The sequence below is a fragment of the Panulirus ornatus genome, chromosome 22 (assembly GCF_036320965.1).
Source record: "Panulirus ornatus isolate Po-2019 chromosome 22, ASM3632096v1, whole genome shotgun sequence".
Lineage (NCBI taxonomy): Eukaryota > Metazoa > Arthropoda > Malacostraca > Decapoda > Palinuridae > Panulirus > Panulirus ornatus.
Genome location: NC_092245.1, coordinates 19619399 through 19639595, shown reverse-complemented (window position 1 = coordinate 19639595; position 20197 = coordinate 19619399). Strand labels below are relative to the sequence as shown.

At 40.4% G+C, this 20197-nt stretch overlaps 2 protein-coding genes across 6 annotated transcripts in view; one reads left to right on the top strand and one right to left on the bottom strand.

The window, feature by feature from the left end:
* Polr2B (RNA polymerase II subunit RpII140) overlaps window positions 1–3568 on the bottom strand; it is a 33196-nt gene extending 29628 nt beyond the window's left edge. The window contains exon 1 of one of the 2 annotated variants that reach the window (XM_071676266.1): window positions 3547–3568. Coding sequence is in view for 1 of the 2 variants with exons in the window: in XM_071676265.1 (XP_071532366.1) it covers window positions 1808–1835 (28 nt within the window). In the remaining variant the exon portion in view is untranslated. Of the gene's footprint in view, window positions 1–1807; window positions 1980–3546 lie in introns of those variants that run through there. The other variant, XM_071676265.1, reaches the window with a different exon arrangement.
* The window catches only part of LOC139756617 (uncharacterized), a 40722-nt gene continuing 24048 nt past the window's right edge, over window positions 3524–20197 (top strand). For 2 of the 4 annotated variants that reach the window (XM_071676271.1, XM_071676272.1), the window contains exons 1-3: window positions 3838–3978; window positions 4875–5122; window positions 5960–6134. In XM_071676271.1, coding sequence (XP_071532372.1) covers window positions 4875–5122; window positions 5960–6134 — 423 coding nt within the window. In that variant the 5' untranslated portion in view covers window positions 3838–3978. Of the gene's footprint in view, window positions 3663–3837; window positions 3979–4874; window positions 5123–5959; window positions 6135–11290; window positions 11838–20197 lie in introns of those variants that run through there. The other 2 variants (XM_071676270.1, XM_071676269.1) reach the window with 2 other exon arrangements.

Below are 20197 nucleotides of genomic sequence, written 5' to 3'. Positions count from 1 at the left end.
TTCACTGCTTCTAACAACTTGCCTCCCACACCATATATTCTTAATACCTTCCACAGAGCATCTCTATCAATTCTATCATATGCCTTCTCCAGATCCATAAATGCTACATACAAATCCATTTGCTTTTCTAAGTATTTCTCACATACACTCTTCAAAGCAAACACCTGATCCACACATCCTCTACCACTTCTGAAACCACACTGCTCTTCCCCAATCTGATGCTCTGTACCTGCCTTCACCCTCTCAATCAATACCCTCCCATATAATTTACCAGGAATACTCAACAAACTTATACCTCTGTAATTTGAGCACTCACTCTTATCCCCTTTGCCTTTGTACAATGGCACTATGCACGCATTCCGCCAATCCTCAGGCACCTCACCATGAGTCATACATACATTAAATAACCTTACCAACCAGTCAACAATACAGTCACCCCCTTTTTTAATAAATTCCACTGCAATACCATCCAAACCTGCTGCCTTGCCGGCTTTCATCTTCTGCAAAGCTTTTACTACCTCTTCTCTGTTTACCAAATCATTTTCCCTAACCCTCTCACTTTGCACACCACCTCGACCCAAACACCCTATATCTGCCACTCTGTCATCAGACACATTCAACAAACCTTCAAAATACTCATTCCATCTCCTTCTCACATCACCACTACTTGTTATCACCTCCCCATTTACGCTCTTCACTGAAGTTCCCATTTGCTCCCTTGTCTTATGCACCCTATTTACCTCCTTCCAGAACATCTTTTTATTCTCCCTAAAATTTACTGATAGTCTCTCCCCCCAACTCTCATTTGCCCTTTTTTTCACCTCTTGCACCTTTCTCTTGACCTCCTGTCTCTTTCTTTTATACTTCTCCCACTCAATTGCATTTTTTCCCTGCAAAAATCGTCCAAATGCCTCTCTCTTCTCTTTCACCAATACTCTTACTTCTTCATCCCACCACTCACTACCTTTTCTAAACAGCCCACCTCCCACTCTTCTCATGCCACAAGCATCTTTTGCACAATCCATCACTGATTCCCTAAATACATCCCATAAATAACCACACCACTGGTAATCTATCACTTTGGCTCATTAAATGTAGCTTAATTCAATTTATCAAATTCTTTGTATTTACAATAATACCTAAGGAGTGTGATTTGGAGCACTACATTTTACTGAAAGATATTATATAAAGTGCCTAGTATTTCTGCAAAAATAAGGGGTTAATTGCAATTAAAACAGGAAACTCTAATTGCTAGATATCCTGTTGTTTCAATTACTTCCTCGTTGTGTCCTCTAGTAATGCCCTCCTCATTATACTGAAATATATATGGTCATAAAATCTAGAAATACTGTGGTGCAAGGCCAACAAACAACATCGGCTGTACAACAATCAACCTACTGGTGCTAATTGTTTGTGCATAAGTGTCATTAAAATAATTGCTCTTATAAGAAAACATACAAACCATGCTTCATCTGTCTGATCATATTTCCCATACAGTACACTATCAATCCAAATAGGTCAATCATATTCCAAGTTTGTTCGACGGTCCCTAATGAGACATGTTACCATAATGAGAAACAAGGCAGCAAATTCTAAATCCTCATTTCAAACTGTAACCCCCTGATCAATAAAAGGATCTATGGGAAATATAAAGATAATAGCTTAACTGACGTATATATATATATATATTTCATCCAACCAGCCTCAATTTGTATATCATTCATCCCGATCCTCAAGTTCCTACATCTGCCTCAGACTTTGTTACACCACAATGGTCAATAACAGCCGTTCTGTCAATATCACTTACCTTCGTCTATATCCGCAAAGGCCATCATCTTGCCGGCTATTTATCAGGAGAACTTCCTCTCTCTCAAATTCACTTTAAATACTTAAAATATCGCTACAATAACAATACATCAGAGGATGCAACGGCTGCCATAACAACTGCTGGTGACAAGTGAGATACGGCGCCAAACACTGTCTCGGCCAACGGGACTAATGTATAATCACCTATAATCCAATTAGAATTATTTGTCAATTAATATACAGTCTTAAAAGCTTAAAAAACATTTATGTTGCAAACAATATCACAGAGGAGAAATAAATTTTGATTTTCACTGTAATCTCCTGTCTGTGCTACATGGCTGTGACCTTTGATCACTCACTCTCAATTACTATAAAGCAGATAATAATAATAATAAGAACCATGATAATAATGATGATGTACATCAAAATAGTATCAATGAATGTACAACACAAAAGTAAAACAGGTTGCCTCAGGCTTTATGCCGTGAAGAGATTGCTATGTCACAAAAGCATTAGGCAAAAAGACGCGTGTGGTTTGTCCTATGAATTCTTTACTGTTTTGAGAAAAAAAATTATCATCTTACTTTAGATGAATTCTCACAAAGTTTGCCATGGTCTTTCAAACACCGGGGAAAGATATTTATGAATTCACAAACCTCCGTAAAACAAACCCAATCGTCCTCAGGTTTATACGAGCGAAAATATTTGAATAATAATAATAACACTTTTCAAAACATTGGTAACAGATCCATCCCACGATAATCTGCCACAGCGAATTCATAGAAATCTGATCAGCTGCGAATTTAGTGGTACATAGAAAACGATTGTCTCATACTGTAATTCCGGGTACATTTCAGACAGCCTTAATTAACACTACACCAAGATACAGAACACGAGCCAGAGAAATTCTTACGAAAAATTCAGCAACGTTCGAAGAACTGATTGCTTGCCTATATAACATTAAAAGAAATTACAGCCAAATGGTTAAAATCATATTCAGCAAATTGCAATACTAGAGAAATTCCTTTGGTGCACCTTAGAGAAATTGTCATCATTAATTGATGCCTCAGAGATTAAAACAAAGCCCAGTAAATTGACTACCGTAGGTCTATAATCACAAAACCAAACTCCAAACTGTTCAAAACAGTGTCGTGCATTAAATCTACACGTATATTGAAAGAGAAATAACTCACCTGAAACAATTTCATTGACTTTTTGTACTATTATAAAGTTTTTAATAGCTCCACAGGCCTAAACCTCTCACTAAAAAAAAAGAAATCCACACAGCCTATGGTACATTACATTGGCCTTACATAATGAGCATTCGAAACTGAGAGAAGAAAGTTCAACCAACTTTCATTCCCTTCCTCTAGCCATATCCAGGTGCACAGAGCTTGTCAAGGATCACTTCTTTTATAAGCACCACAGCACTTGCCTTCTCTTATCCCTTTTATACATGACGTTTTGTCTACACCACATATTTACAGCTGTGAACCATAAGCACCGCTTAATCCACGGCCTTGTCATGGCGTGTTACGAAACATTTTGCGAGTTTCTATTTTTCTGTGTTCAATAATACAGCCAACGGTCGTTAGATGACTCAAAGCAATCTGACTGGTCGATTCACCCAATCCTTCAAGAGTAGTCGAAGCTTCCGTTTCTTCAGTTGTGAACGCCACACCCGCTCTCCATTTTGAAAATACAATGTTTACCCCGAAGGGTTCGTCTCTTCCTGCATACCCTCTCAGTTCCATCCTCACGCCTTTTGTACCATGCCCTCGACGACTGTGCTTGGCCGAAGAGACTCCCTACTGCTTGAGAAGAACATGAGTCACCAAGTTCTAGGTCGTCTCTAAGTAAGTCTCTTGTTTACCGTCGTTCTCCATGACTCCTGTCCTGTCAGGACGTCGAACCAGATTCGACCAAGAGATTCCAGGTTCGAACCACACTCTGAGTACAGTAGTAAGCTCGTCCACAGTTCAGTCTACACCCGTTAACCATGTGGAACAGTTCCCTGTTAGCGTTAGGTGTGACCCGCTGCCCCTGAAGCTGAGCCGATTTGGCGCCAACCACGGCCCGCCAACTCTTGGTGTGTTGTGCTGAAAGACGAGCACCCGAAGGGTTCCCTTGTCAGTAGCTGAACCTGCATTGGGTACAGCGGTAATAGGGCAGGTAATGACCTATTTGTACATACGGGTAGAAGGCTCAACAGGTCTGAGCCCCTTTAACAGGCTCTTGTGGATTGAGTGTGCTGAGTAAAGTCTGAAAGAATTGTTGCATAATGTGTGCCATTTCTTTTTAATTGCTGCACTTGTTATGGTAACCATTATACGTGGAAGGTATTTCACTGTAAAATCTTCTACTTTATTGGACTCGAATCACTTAATGATGATCGATGTTGTCACTAGTGAGCTGTCCAACCAGGCGTCTCCTTGACAAGCTATATTTCCACTGGCTACACCACAAACACTTAGGAAACCATTGGTGGGATGGGAATTTGTCGTCTATTGATCACATTTTAACGATGATTTGTCCTGGCACCGGAATAATAAGGAATAATAATGTTTTTAAGAAACTTCTGATTGTCATACTTTTGTCTTTTTGATCAGAGAGAAATTGCCATGTGGTTTTATAGTTTCTAAATACTACCAGGTAAGTCGGTGGTATTGTTACACATCACTTGAGGCCATAAGCAGGAGTTGCACTTGAAAGCAAAGAGATCCTCATGTCTCTACATCCTACAATACTTACTTTCACTGGGTGTAGATACGATTCCTCATTTACTGGTTTATTAGACGAAATGGGCAGCTTTGGGCACTACCCTGCACCTGTTTTAGGACACAAATCATAAGTTTCAAAGTTAGTGTACCACCGAGACCAACTTTTTCTGTTTATGAATTACCATTAGAAAATATTAAGACAGTTGATATTAATTGAATGTACAGGCAGCTTAGCGGATTAGATTATCCAGTTCAAGTATAGTTTTGTTGGTTGACATGTAAAATTGTGTACGATGACTATTGCTTATAAGTTTTCACTGATACTAAAAACACTGTTTCCCGAACCAGATGGTGCCACAGCTGCTGACAATGGCCAGCTGGGACAGTCCAAACCCCACGCCAGCAGCGTTGAACGTTACGCCGCCCATCGCTGAGCGTTTATCAATGATGGACGATGAGGATGCACTCGTCACGAGTGTGGTTGCCATCATACTCATTGGCATGGTGCTGGCCTACATGTTCCTCTGCTGCCACGTCTGGGGAATCCACCTTCGTCTTCTGCACCTGCTGAAGTGTGTTAACGTCAGGAATGACAGGTAGGAGAGACTGTGTGCTTAGTTAAGTATACCCGGTAGGGATAGTCCAGATGAAAATATGAGAATAGGAGTCATTTAGTTAAAAAGAATCAAGATTATATAGTTATTCCTTATGCAAAATTTACCTACAAGTCCCGTTTTACAAAAGCCCTTTGGAGGGAAAAGTAACGTAACAGAGGCCGTAATGTTTTGTAAAGGCAGTAGTAGTATTTTGTCACCCACAGCATTCAAACTGCTCTTTATACGTGTTACCATGAGTTCTGGAGATGCACACGGTTCCCGTGTCCATCATGAGCCCATCCCCAGTGGTAGAATACACTGGAATCACGGCTTTATGATTGTTACTGAAATCATAGCTTTATGATTGTTACCCCCCACGCCAGCCAACGGCCCTGACCATATATAACATTTCAGAATAGACACAAATACTGTCATAAGGCTCAGTTTTGATTAACTAGCTTTGTAAATCTAAAGAACTGATTCCAAAATAAAAGGGAAATGTAAGATTGATAACGGACACGAGTGGGATATTATACAAATATATTTGTCAGGAAGTTCATCAGTATCATAGAAATGTAACTAGGCTTAAAGATGATCAAAGACGAGGCGATAGGTCTCCAGCTGGTTTCAGGAAAACCATAAGTCACCCATTGTGTTATAGTCCGGCGCCAAATTTGCTTTGTATATTTTCTTTTTCCACCATAGCCTTTGCTTCCCATTGGGTGTGTGGGGGTAAGTTATATATTTTGAGAACATAGTGTTTATGTTCGAAGCATATTTCATAAAGAAAATGTTTTAGTTATTCGTGTTAATGTGGACATTACTGCCTTGCCACAGCGGGCGGGTCTTCCGTCGGCCGTCCATCTCGCTGCCCCTAAGAGTAACCCAGAGTCCTGCCCAAGCTGCTTCAGGTGCCCCACCAACAAGGCCACCTCGCTATTGCACACCACCACCACGATATTCAGACGCGGTAGACTCTCTGCCATCCTACAGCTGTGCTCTGAAACGCGAGGTCAGTTCTATCTTCATTAATCCAGATATTAGTACAATTTTTCTTATTTATTATGACGTATTTCAGTGATCCACTTCTATCATTACTTTAGTTTTATACACATTCTTTCTATTTCCCTGTTTTTTCTGTAATGTTTCTCCTGGTTAACCAATATTATTACTTGTAATATTCCCATCACCCACAGCATACGGGAACAGGTTCGTACATTAGGTTGCTGCTTGGGTGATGACTTTCCGTCGTATATATATGGGTCACCCTCTACACCTGTAAAGAGTTTCTAGGGTTAGTGTTGTTGGCAGAGTCTGTGAATGGACTACTGTCAGTGTAAGGGTGGCTTCCTGTTGTGTGGGTGGGTGGACTACTGTTAGTGTATGTTCCGGCCTTGTTACAACAGACATCACAGCATGAGCGATGAAATGGTGACGAGGGGAAGAAAGACTTGGTAAATGGGATGCAGGGCTTCATCCTTGCCAAGATAACCTTCGCTGTACAGTTGGCAAAACATGAAGACACCCGAGCGAGTAAAGCAGTACTTTTCCCTGTGAAAGTCGGTATGGAAGTCACACAGGGATGATAGCTGAGCTTTCCCGAAGTGTCGTAGTTGGCATGGGGGTGGTTGGACATAGGGTGGGCCTGCTCAGTTCATAGAGTTAGGAGTAAGATTATGATGATTAGAGGACCCTTAGGGAAAAGAAATTTTGGCATGAAAGAATCTGGATGAAGTTATAGTCTTGTGTTTACTGGGGGAATTGCAGGCCTAATGACCTTCCTTATAGGACGCTTGCCGTAAAACCCAACAGACAGCAACTGGAGGGAAAAAATAAAACTAGAGAGTGAAGGAGTTTGAGCGTTGTGTGTTAAGAGAGGATGTGAGTTTATGGGCTGGGTGTTGGAAAAAAAAATAGGTCCTTGGGTCAGCTTGAGAACATGGTGAATGATACGTTCCATATTGGCTCTCTGTATTGCCATCACTAACCTTTCCCTGGATGGTTGATACCAGTCACCTACTGCTAGGTGCCACCTCTTACTACTAACTACTGGTAGAGTATATGTAAGTGGACTGCTGTTGGCGTGTGTGGAAGGACTAGTGTGGGAGTTTGTATAGGAAGACTACGGGTGAGGCATCTGTGGGAAGACTGGTCACTGCTGTTGGAGTTGTGTGTGAGGAATCCTGTTAGATTATGTCATGGTGGACGACTATTAAAGTGTGTGGGGATGGACTACCATTGGGGCATTTGTGGAAGGACTACTGTTGGAGTGTATGGGAGGATAGCTGATGGTGTGTTGGTGGACTACTGTTGTTGGGGTTTGTGTGGTTGGGCAACTACTAAAGTATTTGTGGGAGAACTACTGTGTGTGTGGGTAGCTTAATGTTGGAGATTGTATGTGTGTTTGTGTGCAGACTACAGTTAAAAGAGGAATTCCTTGTTTTCTTCAGTAATTACCACAAATTGCTGTTGCTTTGGACATGACAGAAAATTCATAATAATCAGTCTCCAGTATTTAAGTACTTTATTTATACATTTTAGGGTAGACTGTCAGACATTCATTTGAGGTTTGGCCGTTTTCATACAACTGGAGTGTGCTGGAGTATGAGACAAGGTTGAGGATATCAAATCAATTCAACATTTACCTAAACATAAAACAAAAGTTACTAAAACGGGAAAGTCTTGTCTAGACGGCCATGGGGTTTCTAATATATTCTCACTGATAAGTCTTTAAGTAACTAGTATATATATATATATATATATATATATATATATATATATATATATATATATATATATATATATATATTATTATACTTTGTCGCTGTCTCCCGCGTTTGCGAGGTAGCGCAAGGAAACAGACGAAAGAAATGCCCCCCCCCCCCCATACACATGTATATACATACGTCCACACACGCAAATATACATACCTACACAGCTTTCCATGGTTTACCCCAGACGCTTCACATGCCTTGATTCAATCCACTGACAGCACGTCAACCCCGGTATACCACATCGCTCCAATTCACTCTATTCCTTGCCCTCCTTTCACCCTCGTGCATGTTCAGGCCCCGATCACACAAAATCTTTTTCACTCCATCTTTCCACCTCCAATTTGGTCTCCCTCTTCTCCTCGTTCCCTCCACCTCCGACACATATATCCTCTTGGTCAATCTTTCCTCACTCATTCTCTCCATGTGCCCAAACCACTTCAAAACACCCTCTTCTGCTCTCTCAACCACGCTCTTTTTATTTCCACACATCTCTCTTACCCTTACGTTACTCACTCGATCAAACCACCTCACACCACACATTGTCCTCAAACATCTCATTTCCAGCACATCCATCCTCCTGCGCACAACTCTATCCATAGCCCACGCCTCGCAACCATACAACATTGTTGGAACCACTATTCCTTCAAACATACCCATTTTTGCTTTCCGAGATAATGTTCTCGACTTCCACACATTCTTCTAGGCCCCCAGAATTTTCGCCCCCTCCCCCACCCTATGATCCACTTCCGCTTCCATGGTTCCATCCGCTGCCAGATCCACTCCCAGATATCTAAAACACTTCACTTCCTCCAGTTTTTCTCCATTCAAACTCACCTCCCAATTGACTTGACCCTCAACCCTACTGTACCTAATAACCTTGCTCTTATTCACATTTACTCTCAACTTTCTTCTTCCACACACTTTACCAAACTCAGTCACCAGCTTCTGCAGTTTCTCACATGAATCAGCCACCAGCGCTGTATCATCAGCGAACAACAACTGACTCACTTCCCAAGCTCTCTCATCCCCAACAGACTTCATACTTGCCCCTCTTTCCAAAACTCTTGCATTTACCTCCCTAACAACCCCATCCATAAACAAATTAAACAACCATGGAGACATCACACACCCCTGCCGCAAACCTACATTCACTGAGAACCAATCACTTTCCTCTCTTCCTACACGTACACATGCCTTACATCCTCGATAAAAACTTTTCACTGCTTCTGACAACTTTCCTCCCACACCATATATTCTTAATACCTTCCACAGAGCATCTCTATCAACTCTCTCATATGCCTTCTCCAGATCCATAAATGCTACATACAAATCCATTTGCTTTTCTAAGTATTTCTCACATACATTCTTCAAAGCAAACACCTGATCCACACATCCTCTACCACTTCTGAAACCACACTGCTCTTCCCCAATCTGATGCTCTGTACATGCCTTCACCCTCTCAATCAATACCCTCCCATATAATTTACCAGGAATACTCAACAAACTTATACCTCTGTAATTTGAGCACTCACTCTTATCCCCTTTGCCTTTGTACAATGGCACTATGCACGCATTCCGCCAATCCTCAGGCACCTCACCATGAGTCATACATACATTAAATAACCTTACCAACCAGTCAACAATACAGTCACCCCCTTTTTTAATAAATTCCACTGCAATACCATCCAAACCTGCTGCCTTGCCGGCTTTCATCTTCCGCAAAGCTTTCACTACCTCTTCTCTGTTTACCAAATCATTTTCCCTAACCCTCTCACTTTGCACACCACCTCGACCAAAACACCCTATATCTGCCACTCTATCATCAAACACATTCAACAAACCTTCAAAATACTCACTCCATCTCCTTCTCACATCACCACTACTTGTTATCACCTCCCCATTTGCGCCCTTCACTGAAGTTCCCATTTGCTCCCTTGTCTTACGCACTTTACCTCCTTCCAGAACATCTTTTTATTCTCCCTACAATTTAATGATACTCTCTCACCCCAACTCTCATTTGCCCTTTTTTTCACCTCTTGCACCTTTCTCTTGACCTCCTGTCTCTTTCTTTTATACATCTCCCACTCAGTTGCATTTTTTCCCTGCAAAAATCGTCCAAATGCCTCTCTCTTCTCTTTCACTAATACTCTTACTTCTTCATCCCACCACTCACTACCCTTTCTAATCAACCCACCTCCCACTCTTCTCATGCCACAAGCATCTTTTGCGCAATCCATCACTGATTCCCTAAATACATCCCATTCCTCCCCCACTCCCCTTACTTCCATTGTTCTCACCTTTTTCCATTCTGTACTCAGAATATATATATATATATATTTTAAACTATTCGCCATTTCCCGCATCAGCAAGGTAGCGTTAAGAACAGAGGACTGGGCCTCTGAGGGAACATCCTCACCTGGCCCCCTTCTCTGTTGCTTTTTTTGGAAAATTAAAAAAAAAAAAAAGAGGGGAGGATTTCCAGCCCCCCCCCCCGCTCCCTCCCCTTTTAGTCGCCTTCTACGACACGCAGGGAATACGTGGGAAGTATTCTTTCTCCCCTATCCCCAGGGATATATATATATATATATATATATATATATATATATATATATATATATATATATATATATATATATATATTTCTTTTTCTTTTAAACTATCCGCCATTTCCCGCATTAGCGAGGTAGCATTAAGAACAGAGGACTGGGCCTTTGTGGAATATCCTCACCTGGCCCCCCTCTGTTCCTTCTTTTGGAAAATTAGAAAAAAGAAAAAAAAAACGAGAGGGGAGGATTTCCAGCCTCCCGCTCCCTTCCCTTTTAGTCGCCTTCTACGACACGCAGGGAATACGTGGGAAGTATTCTTCATCCCCTATCCCCAGGGATAATATATATATATATATATATATATATATATATATATATATATATATATATATATATATATATATATATATATTATCACTGGGTATGTAGATGAATAAACAATAAATAAGGTTCCTCTATGCAGTTGGATTACAGATTAATATTATTAACGTGTAAGCATTTTCATTGACCACATTACCTTCCAAACAAGGTATCTAGAGGTTTGTATTATATAGTTTTCTAAGTGCCTGAATATATTCATGTAGGAAAAAAAAGATCCCACATGAAAATGATGCTGTTAGGTGTGTGGAGCTTCCCTAATATCGCAGGAGCCCTGAGTGCTTATACTCTTGTATTTCTTGCCATGTAACTCTTGTTGTAATACAAAGCTTGAAAAACTAGTCTGCTTCTAATTGCTTGATATAAAGACCCCATGTCACTTAGCATCAGGTAACTTTCCCACATGTTATCAAGACAGTGCTTGTGAACATTTCCGTGTGCGTATGTTGTAGCTAAGGACTGTGTTACAGGTGGTGGATGAAGGCAGGCAGGTGAACGCTGCCGTCATAGAGCTGATTGAACAACGTGGCACACAGCTGGCCCTCACCCCTCTCACACTACTTCCATCACTCCACTCCTCCCTCACTCCCATACCTCCACCCATCTCCCCTCCATTTTCTGTGTCACCAGCAACATCACTCTTCCCTCCAACATCTGCCGTGACTGCAATTTCACCTGCTGCTACATCACTGTCTCCAACACCTACCCTGGCTGCTGTTTCAGTCGTTGTCTCACCCATAACTCAAACACTTTCCCTGCCTGCTGTTTCAGCTGCAGTCTCACCCTCATTAACACCTGCTCTAGCTACTGTGTTGGCGTCTACCTTACCCTCATCTCCAACACTAACCATAGCAGCACCCTTGTGTTAGTCTCAAATGCTTGTCTTTGTTGCTGTCTCATTTTGGTCTCTGCTGCTTGTCGTGTTGGTTGCTACCACCTCCTTCTTTACCGAATTAATACTTAAGCTACTGCCCTAGTTGTCTTACTTGCAGCTTAAACATTTTTCTCGGCTTCTGTTGCCAGCAGGATATTTCGTAGAGGCCCTTCCGCGCCAGCTTTAATCGGTTCCTCCTTCCCTCATCTGCAAACACCCCCCCCCCCCAACCTGCACACTACAGGCACTTACAGTAGGGTGGATGACAGAGTACAGTAAAGTTTTGCACGTTTCCTCCTTGAGAAACTGTGAATGCTGTAAGCCTCTTGTAATGTCAAAGCGCACATTAGAGTGTGTTGCTGTTTTTCACTGTATTTAAAAGTGTATAGATGCCATACTGTGGTCTCATAAAGCTCCAGTGCTTAGATATTTCAAAAACTTTTGAATGAGTGTTATGTAATTTATTTTCAGTTAATATATTTATATGATGTTCATAACTCATTACTTTCCTGTTCTTTAATATCACATTATGGATGAAATACATATCCACATAATGCAACACTCACCACAGCCTAATATATTATACAAACAAGACACTAAATACATTATATGCACATGACATGCAAGAAAGTCACTTGATACCTGGGAAAAAGGACTTTATGTTTTTGGGCAAAGGAAACAGAACACAGGTGTCATCAAAGCATCTAATGTTGAACAGTGTTCAAGAGGCTTATTGTTTCTTCAAGGAAAAATATTTCAATCAAAATTAAAATTGGATTACTGATATCTGAAGAGTTCAGGCTCAGAGAGTGTCTTAACAAAAGTTAGCAGCACTCACAGGAGAGAGAATGTGTATGCATATGCAGTTGAGCATGCTTACATGCATCATTCATTAAAATGACATACAAACCATGGTTTCAGCCAAGCTGCATTACCTAAGTGCAAAGAAACCCATATCCATGAAGCATTACAGACATCATTTGGCTTGTCTCTAGAGTATTGCCACCCTTGAACTATCAAACAAGTGATGAGTGCCTTCATTAGCCTTCAGAAAACTTTTCAAGTATATTTGAAGATTAGATGGTTGACAGCATTAGCGATGAAGATTGAAAGGACAGACATCATAAAAAGCTTTTTCGAGTATTGCAGCGTTAAGTTTAGCATATTTTCAGTGTTAAGCTAGAATTTAGACTTCCTGCTATCAGCATCTCAAGAATCCCCTCAAAGGATTTTACATTTGTGATAAGAAAGAAGATTCAGTGTTAACATTGGAACGAGTATTAAGTAACTTATTCATCCATGTATATACTGTGGGAAGGACAGAAGCACAAAAACTTTTAGATGTTGTAGCTTCTAATATACTGAAATTTTCCTGTCTTAATCTTTTATATAGTTCATCAAAATATTTTGAACAATTGACCATAGTAAGTTTGATTGTTGTTCTAACAAATGAAGAAATTTTGCAGACAGAAGTGGGCAGATTAGAAAGGGTAGTGAGTAGTGAGATGAAGAAGTAAGATTGTTAGTGAAAGAGAAGAGAGAGGCATGTGGACAATTTTTGCAAGGAAATACTGCAAATGACTGGGAGATGTATAAAAGAAAGAGGCAGAAGGTCAAGAGAAAGGTGCAAGAGGTGAAAAGGAGGGCAAATGAGAGTTGGGGTGACAGAGTATTGTTAAATTTTAGGGAGAAGAAAAAGATTTTTTGGAAGGAGGTATATAAAGTGCGTAAGACAAGAGAACAAATGGGAACATCGGTGAAGGGGGCAAATGGGGAGGTAATAACAAGTAATGGTGAAGTGAGAGGAAGAAGGAGCTAGTATTTTGAATGTTTGTTGAATGTGCTTGATGATATAGTGGCAGATATAGGGTGTTTTGGTCGAGGTGGTGTGCAAAGTGAGAGGGTCAGGGAGAATGATTTAGTAAACAGAGAAGAGGTAGTGAAAGCTTTGCGGAAGATGAAAGCCAGGAAGGTGGCGGGTTTGGATGGTATTGCTGTGGAATTTATTAAAAAAGGGGGTGACTCTGTTGTTGACTGGTTGGTGAGGATATTCAATATTCATGGTGAAGTGCCTGAGGATTGGCAGAATGCATGCATAGTGCCATTGTCCGAAGGCAAAGGGCATAAAGGTGAGTGTTCAAATCACAGAGATATAAGTTTGTTGAGTATTCCAGGGAAATTGTATGGGAGGGTATTGATTGAGAGGGTGAAGGCAGGTACAGAGCATCGTACTGGGGAAGAGCAGTGTGGTTTCAGAAGTGGTAGCGGATGTGTGGATCAGGTGTTTGCTTTTAAGAATGTATGTGAGAAATACTTAGAAAAACAGATGGATTTGTGTGTAGCATTTATGGATCTGGAGCAGACATATGATAGGGTTGATAGTGATGCTCTGTGGAAGGTATTAAGCGTATATGGTGTGGGAGGTAAGTTGCTAGAAGCAGTGAAAAGTTTTTATCGAGGTTGTAAGGCATGTGTATGTGTAGGAAGAGAGGAAAATTATTGGTTCCCAGTGAATGTCAGTTTGCAGCAGGGTTGTGTGATGTCTCCATGGTTGTTTAATTTGTTTATGGATGGGGTTGTTAAGGAGGTGAATGCAAGAGTTTTGGAGAGAGGGGCAAGTATGCAGTCTATTGTTGGTGAGAGGGCTTGTGAAAAGAGTCAGATGTTGTTTGCTGATGATACAGCGCTGGTGGCTGATTCGAGTGAGAAACTGTAGAAGTTGGTGACTGAGTTTGGTAAAGTGTGTGAAAGAAGAAAGCTGAGAGTAAATGTGAATAAGAGCAAGGTTAGGTTCAGTAGGGTTGAGGGACAAGTAAATTGGGAGGTAAGTTTGAATGGAGAAAAACTGGAGGAAGTGAAGTATTTTAGATATCTGGGAGTGGATTTGGCAGCAGATGGAACCATGGAAGTGGAAGTGAGTCATGGACTGGGGGAGGGGGCGAAGGTTCTGGGAGCATTGAAGAATGTGTGGTAGGCGAGAACGTAATCTCGGAGAGCAAAAATTGGTATGTTTGAAGGAATAATGGTTCCAACAATGTTATATGGTTGTGAGGCGGAGGAGGGTGGATGTGTTGGAAATGAGATGTTTGACTACAATATGTGGTGTGAGGTGATTTGATCGAGTAAGTAATGAAAAGGTAAGAGAGATGTGTGGTAATAAAAAGAGCGTGGTTGAGAGAGCAGAAGAGGGTGTATTGAAATGGTTTGGTCACATGGAGATAATGAGTGAGGAAAGATTGACCAAGAGGATATATGTGTCAGAGGTGGAGGGAACGAGAAGAAGTGGGAGATCACATTGGAGGTGGAAGGATGGAGTGAAAAAGATTTTGAGTGATCGGGGCCTGAACATACAGGAGGGTGAAAGGCGTGCAAAGAATAGATTGAATTGGTACGATGTGGTATACCGGGGTTGACGTGCTGTCAATGGGTTGAACCAGGGCATGTGAAGCGCCTGGATTAAACCATGGAAAGTTTTGTGAGGCCTGGATATGGAAAGGGAGCCGTGGTTTCGATGCACTATACATGACAGCTAAAGACTGAGTGTAAATGAATCTGGCCTTGGTTGTCTTTTCCTAACACTACCTTGTGCACAAGTGGGGGGAGGGGATGCCATTTCATGTGTAGTGGGTTGGCGGCAGGAATAGATTAAGGCAGCATGTGTGAATATGTTCATGTGTATATATGTATATGTCTGTGTATGTTTATGTATGTATACATTGAAATGTATAGGTATGTATATGTCCATGTATAGGCGTTTATGTATATGCATGTGTATGTGGGTGGGTTGGGCCATTCTTTCGTCTGTTTCCTTGCACTACCTCCCTACTGCAGGAGACAGCAACAAAGTATAATAGATAAATAAAATGAACATAAGTACCCTTAATTTCTGTTTGGCTGGCTCACAGAGTTGGGTGTTATCAATCAGGTTTTCCTTTAGTTAAATAGGGCAAACTAAGGGAATGCACAGGGAGGGAGGGGGGGGGGGATCCTACAGTAGTGTCCACAAAAAAAAGTACCTCCCCATATATTTTCAAAGGAGATGTCACACTTACACTTTGGTCTTGTATCATCTCTCTTTTGGCCTTGATTACTAGCTACAGATGTCTGGGAATGGAATTGGCAAGGTGTCTGAAGTACTTTAGGTCTATGTTTTGGGTCATAAGGTCTTGATTTCATAAATGACACTGGGCACTGATGAGGTATTGCAGGAAGCAGCCACCACATCATGCATGCTGAGTACCCAGTGCACCTAGAAATCTCACTTGTACCTACATTTTCTTGATTCTAGGTGAGAAAAGTAAATGCCAACCATCTTGAAGCACAGGTGGAGGAAATACAGCACTCAGAAACAAAATTCTCAAAATGAAGTGGTAGCCAGTAAGAGAGGGTAATATACTGGTATTTTACCAGGGAGGCATATTATCAGTACTACTTGTCTGGGTATCAGGAGGTTTGGTGACATCTGCTTAGAGAGCCAGCACTTTAGTAGTTGTGGAGTTGCACTCCTCTGACCCAGGTAGCTATCTTTTCTTTCTGCCTCACTAACATGTGGGAACTACTGGCATTCTGTCCACAAACATGCATCTCCTTGTCATATCTAACACTTGGCAACTTTAAACTCACACAGCTCATTCTTCATAACAGTAGATTTTCCTGTGGTGAGCACTATGCACTAGCCCTGCCTTTTGGCAAAATGGTAGAAGCAGTAGATGGTTGTAGTAGTAGTAGGTACGATCATTTAGGCAGGATTATTTGGTTGAACCGTTAGGTAGTAGTAGTAGGTAGGAGCATTAGATAGTAGTCATTAGGAACATTAGGTAGGAGCCTCTGCAAGCACTGCATTAGACTTGCCCTTTGCTAATGGCCTGTTAAGGGTGAGGCGCTGAAGACTAAGAAGGGGCAATGAAGTTCTTTGGTTATGGAGACTCTGTTGCTGTGGCCACCCCTTTGAGGGAGTTCTAATTGGAACAGGTATCAGAGATATGGATAGATAGCCAGGAAGAGTAAAGAAAGAACATCCTTCCATCAGGATAGCATGAGGCAGGTTGCTTGTGCTCACATTGTTAGAAACACTAGGCTCAGAGACCAGATGTAGAATGATTTCTACCTGATAGCATCATTTGCTTCTACCCACAATAAACCTTACTAGTGTGCATCTATCATATGCTTGTACCTACGATAAACCTTACTAGTGTGTCATCTTTTAAATATATATGGGGGTTGTCATGTGTTGGCGATTTTGTCTTAAGGTATAGCTTTGTTTAAATATTGGTAAAATGCTAACTTCTGGCAAATAGTCATGTGTGACAGTTTTAAGGGATTTTATTTGGATTCTTGAAGGCTTTTTGTATAATTTGTACCAAAAAATGATGCCTGAGCAAGAAATGGGAACACTAATGCTCTTAATTTGCCCTTAATACATTTGGAAAGTCCTTTCATGACCAAAACTGATATTCTCTTACTTGTTTTTAAAATGTCATCTCTGTTTGAAATGGTGTTAATCAACTCAATGAAGTGTCATGGCAATTTAGAAATTCAGAAAAAATTTCAAGTCTGACTCGATAAATCATACTAGGGATATTCTCTTTATTACTAACAAAGTTACAATTAATTACTATGTATAATATGCCAGAGAGCAAATGACCAATTGTTTGCTAAGGGGCTTCTCAAGAACATGCCACAAATATGAAAATATTCCCATGAGTAAACTTCCTTAACAACTCCATATGCACAAGATTATGGAACTGTGACTGATATGGCAAATGAACAATACACTGGAAATACTTTGAAAAATATCAACAGTATGAAACTGTTACCAAACATCATGTATAGTATATCCTATATGATAAATGTTTGCCTGTGACAGAAAAACAAATTTGAAGGAAAGAAATCTGCTACACCATTCTTAGTAATGAAATTACTAATGCCAAATATATTTTTCTGTTCAGCTTTGACTGGTAAGACCATTTTTGATATATATTTTGTTCCTGTTGTGTGACTTATGTAAGAAAAAGTCGTGTATGTACTAGCCTTTCCCACTTTAGCAAAGTAGCATCAAGAACCAAGCCTTTAAAGTAAAAATTGCAATTTTGTCCTCTGTTACTTTTTAGAAAAAGATAACAGAGAAGGGAAGGATTTGCAGCCTCCAGCTCCCAATCTTCTTAATTGCTGTCTTTGATACACAGGAGATACAAGCATAGCTTTTTTCTCCTCATCCCCAGGTATGAGAAGTAATTATCTCGTAAGCTTATTAGGGTAAATTTTAATCCGAAGAAAAGGCCTAAACTATAATTTCAAGTCAATTTTGTTTTAATCACCCTGAATGCTGCAAGACAACAATAATCTTAACACACATAACCATTGTAGTTATGCAGCTAAAACATAAACATGACTTGTTGCAGCTATCTACATGAGAAACTAGAGGCCTTCACTAAAAGCTTTGGAAACCCCATATTTTTAGAATAGTCTGTGGCAAATATAGAAATACATACTTGAAATTTGATTTACTTTCTAAAAGAATGTAGGAAATAATCTTCACCTGTAGAATGTCATTAACAACTGAAACAGCTGATAATGAAATTCAAGCAATCTAGATTTCATGAAATTATGACCGAGTTGAATGTCATGTTAACAGTAATTACAAACATCATCTAGAAATACTTCATCCCTGACAATACCGAAATTACAACAGATATAGTAACATTAGAACTATGATTAATACTATTATACAGCTATCAAAGTTTCAAGTGATTTGCTGTAAGCAAAATGTACAGGAAAGAAATTATCAATACTTCTGTGAAACGTCAGGTTAATATATCAGTATGCAACCACAGGACCCCTTTTAAGGGGTTCCTATTGCTTCATAGCTATACTCTGCACATAAGCAGGAAAATGATTGGTTCCTTTGAAAAACTAGATAGTATACTCCCCTCTTCCCCAAGTTGATGATAGAGCCTTGCTGAAGGTTAATGCTCACTTGTGGTATAGCCACTTTCACACTGAATCCCATAACATCACAGGAAATTGTTAGATCTATTATACAGGGCATCTGTAGACTGAAAATCTTTGTTACTGAACAAACTTGCTAAAGTGGAAGAAGCAATTAGCCATTAAAGAAAATTTATGATCCTAAAAATATTCCTAATCACTTCTTTACTGGATGAAAAAAGAGGAAAAATTAAGTTTGCATGATTAGTTGAAAAATCAACTGGTTGAATTGTGTGATTAGAATGAGTTAACTCTGATTTTTTTTTTTTTAATGCATTCTTATACTTGTTCACCTTTTCCCACATCTATGAGGTAACACCGTAAAAGAAAAGGCCTCCTTTGCTCATTCATTCTCAAGCATTCATGTGCAATACATTGAAACAACAGTCACTATCCACAACCTGGCTCTGCAAACATCTCCATAGTTTCTCCTCACTGTTTCATATGACCTAGTTCAGTCCATTGACAACACATTGTGCCCTTATACCATATCACTCTAAATCACTCTATCCCATGCACACCTTTCATCCCTCTACATGTTCAGGCCCCAACCACCTAAAAGCTTTTTCACTTTATCCTTTGATCTACATTTGGTCTGCCCTCTCCTTTTCCCCTCCACTTCCAACACATGTATACTCTGTCAATCTTTTCTGTCTCATTATTATTTATTCCATCTAATCAGCTCAAACCACACAATGTCCTTTAAACATTTTATTTCCAACACATCCACCCTTCCATTCTCTGCCCATCCTCACGTATAACCCATTCCTCGCATCCATACAATAACACTGGTTTTACTGTGCCTTCAGACATACCCACTTTTGCCCTCCTAGATAACAACCTCTCTTTCACACATTCCTCAATAATCTGAGAACCTTTAACACCCCCCTTCCCCTTTATGCTCAATACCATATCCATATTTCCATTCACTGTAAAGTCCACTCTCAGGTATCTGAAACACTCCACTTCCACCAAATTTTCTCCATTCAAACTCACACCCCAACTAACCTGCCCAGCCCTACTAAACCTAATAATCTTGGTTTTGCTCACATTTACTGTTAACTTCCACTTTCACACACTGAACCAAACTCAAACACCAACTTCTGTTGTTTCTCATTCAAGTCTGTCACGAGCACTGTGTTATCAGCAGATTAATTCACCTTCTAGGCCCCATCACCCTCTGTGGAATGCATACTCTCCCCTCTCTCCAAATCACTTGCAGTTAACTCTCTCCACCCCATCCATAAGCAAATTAAACAACCATAATGACATCAAATACCCATTCCACAGACCAGACTACACCTGGAACTACTCGCCCTCCTCTCTGCTTACATACCCACAAGCCTTATGTAAACTCTTGATGAAACCAGCTCCTGGAATTTCTACATCATTATCATTGTCAATATCATGTATCACCTTGCCAGCAGAGTTGGTTACCAGTTCATTGTCAAAAGGGAGCTCTTTGCTCAAAACACTATTCTAACATTTAACCACCTCTCCACTGCCATGGTATACA